General features: G+C 45.2%; 1 protein-coding gene across 1 annotated transcript; it reads right to left on the bottom strand.

Annotated features, from left to right (window-relative positions):
* Window positions 1–508: 508 nt before the first annotated feature.
* LOC131915992 (olfactory receptor 2V1-like) lies at window positions 509–1,462 on the bottom strand. Its single transcript, XM_059269294.1, has one exon. It carries the CDS (start codon window positions 1,460–1,462, stop codon window positions 509–511), a length of 954 nt encoding a protein of 317 aa, XP_059125277.1.
* Between the last annotated feature and the right edge of the window lie 1,864 nt (window positions 1,463–3,326).

The following is a 3,326-nucleotide window of genomic DNA, read 5'->3' as shown; positions in this document are numbered from 1 at the left end:
TCCTGGGCTACATAGTGAGACCCTGTCAAAAAAAAGACAAAACAAGGACCACATCAACAAAGGCCCCCAAACCTGATAGGTATTTATATACATTATTTTTAAAGTTATAGCTATAGTCTTCCCTATAGATCCAACAATCTTAGGGCAATTCAAGTTCATTGGTTAAAAACAAGCCCACACTAGTTAGTACCATACCATTTTCAAGTCGTTGAAGACAAGATATCTAGAGGAAAAAATAACCAAAAGTAACCTTACAGTGTAGGATCTTATTAAAATACACAGGTGACTTCTTATCAGAAATAGCTAAAAAAGCTAATAGAAAGACATTTGAAGACTAAAAAGGAACTTGTGAACATGTAATTTTATACCCAGTAAAAATATTTAAGAATGAAGAAAACACAAATGTGTGCATGTGTTTTCAATAGGCTACATTTGTGTCTCCCCAGTCAAACCGTAGTTGGCTGACCCAGGCTCTCAGGTTCCATAGCTCACATCTTCGACGCTGTTTTCAACCAGGAGCCCCACCGCCACAGGGACACTTTCCCAGGAGTTTCCTCAGGGCCCCAGTCACTTCTTTGTTCCTTAGACTGTAAATAAGAGGGTTGAGCATGGGGGTGATCATGGTGTAGAAGGCAGAGACTACTTTGTCCTGCTTGGAGGAGTGATAGGCCTGTGGCCGCATGTACGTGATCATGGCAGCCCCGTAGAAGAGGGAGACCACCATCATGTGGGAGGAACAGGTGGCAAAGGCCTTCTGCCGGCCTTCTGCAGAGCGCATACGGAGCACTGCCACCAGGATCCGGATGTAGGAGGCAGAGATGACAGAAAAGGGCAGGAGCAGCATGAGGACACAGCAGACATATATCATGGTCTCGTAGAGGGAGGTGTCAGCACAGGCCAGCTTGAGCACAGCAGGGACCTCACAGAAGAAGTGGTCAATCTCCTGGGAGCCACAGTAGGGGAAGCGGAGTGTAAAAACAGCCTGGATAAGCCCATCCACCAGGCCAAAGAGCCAAGACCCTGCTACCATGAGCCAGCAGACACGGCGGCTCATGACTACAGAGTACCTCAGGGGGTTGCTAATGGCCACATAGCGGTCATAGGCCATGAAGGCCAGCAGGAAGCATTCATCCCCCAGGAGGGTGAGGAAGAAGAGGATCTGGAGTCCGCAGCCTGTGAAGGAGATGGAGCCCCGGCCCATGAGGAAGTCAGCAGCCATCCGTGGCACAATGGTGGAGATGAGCATGAGGTCCATGAGCGACAGCCAGCTGAGGAAGAAGTACATGGGGCTGTGCAGGCGAGAGTCCATGAGGATGAGGAGGATCATGAGCCCGTTGCCAGAGAGGGCTACCAGGAACATGACCATGATGATGGAGAAGAGGAAAAGGTGCAGCGGCGAGCGGGAGAAGAGGCCCAGGAGGACAAAGTGGGAGATGAGAGTCTGGTTGCCAGCCGAGGCCATTGTCAGGGAGAGCTGGGATCTGGAAGCAGGTTTATAAAATTCAACATTATAATACATACATATATAAATATAGTTAACATAATGTTGAGGACATTGTGGCTTTGCCCAGTGTGTTGTCATCCTTAAATATGACTTTGTCTAGATAAATGTGTAGTCTCTTTAAAGATTTAAAAAAAAAGAGCCAGGTGGTGGTGGCACACGCCTTTAATCTCAGCACTCGAGAGGCAGAGCCAGGTGGATCTCTATGAGTTCAAGGCCAGCCTGGTCTACAGAGTGAGATCCAGGACAGACACCAAAACTACACAGAGAAACCCTGTCTCGAACCCCCGCCCCCCCCAAAAAAAATAGTGTTGGGTAACTTCTAACACTTTCTACATGTAACTGAGAAATTAGTTTCAAGCTTTTTTTTTTAACTAGTGGGACCTGTCAGGAACTGGTCTATTCTCCGGTCTCATATCTGATTCTCTAGGTCAGGACTAAGGATGTTGTTCAGGGATCAATCACTTACCTAGTATGCACAAAGTTCTGGGTTCAAACACCATCACCACACAATAAGATAACATAAAATCAGTAAAGGCCCCAGGTCATAACCACTTGAGGATTTGCTCTTTTAAGAAAAGTACGTAGGCAGTAAAAATGATCAAGTGGGCATAATCTCTCTGAATTTCAGTTACCTATTATTTAAATAGAGACAGCAGTAGGCACAGAAGCTGATGGATGGCGAAGATGTGCTGTGGGGATGTAAGCAGCACTTAGTGGTTTAAAACTGATGGCGGCTGCCATTACTTAGAGCATCTGTCATGTACTAGGAACCATGGTAGGGACTCTACTGCATCTTCACATCTAACTCTCATAATTACCCTTAAAGTTGCAGGTGTGGTGGTGCACACCTGTAATCTCACTCCCCATGAGGGCCACTGAAGCAAGAGGATCTTGAGGTCAAAGTCAGCCTTGGCTATATAGTGAGACCCTATTTCAAAGCAAAACCAAATAAGAACACAAAGTCTTTGTGGGAAAAGGATGGCCATTAATTTCATTAATGGCAAACTAAGGCCAAGGAAGTTTCATTATTATTTTCAGACATGAAAGCTTACAGTATGTTTTTAAAACACATTTTAATTACATTTACCTGGGGGGCAGAGGGTGCACACCTATGTCTCTCCGGCCCCCCACCCCTGCCACTGCAGCACCTGTGTGGAGGTCAGAGGACAACTTGCAGAAGTCAGTTCTCGCTTTCCACCACATGCATCCCAGGGCTTGAACTCAGGGCTGCAGTCTCACTGGCCCTTATGGTACTTCTTATCTTAAAACGCTTAGTAAATGAAGAATATTGGAGGCAATGGAAGCGTCCAACAGAGAGAAGTAACTAAGGGGCGGCGAGATGGCTCAGAGGGTAAAGGTGCTAACAACCAAGGCTGACAACCTTAGTTCTATCCCCAGATCACACACGTTAGGAGAGAAAGATTCCAGCACGTTATCCTCTGCCCACCATATATGTGCTGTGACACACATACACACAAATATGATAAAAATTCAGAAGTAACTAAAAACTATGATATATGGTAAAATAATATTTAGTCAATGGGATATTTATGACATTTTATTTTATTTTATTGAAACAGGGTCTCTCTGTGCAACAGCTCTGGCGGTCTTGGGACTCACTTTAAAGACCAGGCTGGCCTCAAACTTATAGAGTTCCACCTGCCTCTGGCTCCCCAGTGCTAGGATTAAAGGTGTGTGCCACCATACTTGACTATTTATGACATTTTAATATAAAAAATTACTAATGGTTTTAAGAATTTCTCAAGGTTTGAAGAAAATATGCCAAGATATTAACAGTGTAATCTGTTCTGTGTAGTGGCAT

This window comes from Peromyscus eremicus, chromosome 8a (assembly GCF_949786415.1).
Source record: "Peromyscus eremicus chromosome 8a, PerEre_H2_v1, whole genome shotgun sequence".
In the NCBI taxonomy this organism is placed as follows: Eukaryota; Metazoa; Chordata; class Mammalia; order Rodentia; family Cricetidae; genus Peromyscus; species Peromyscus eremicus.
Note: the sequence above shows the minus strand (reverse complement) of the source record. Positions and strands in the feature narration are given on the sequence as shown.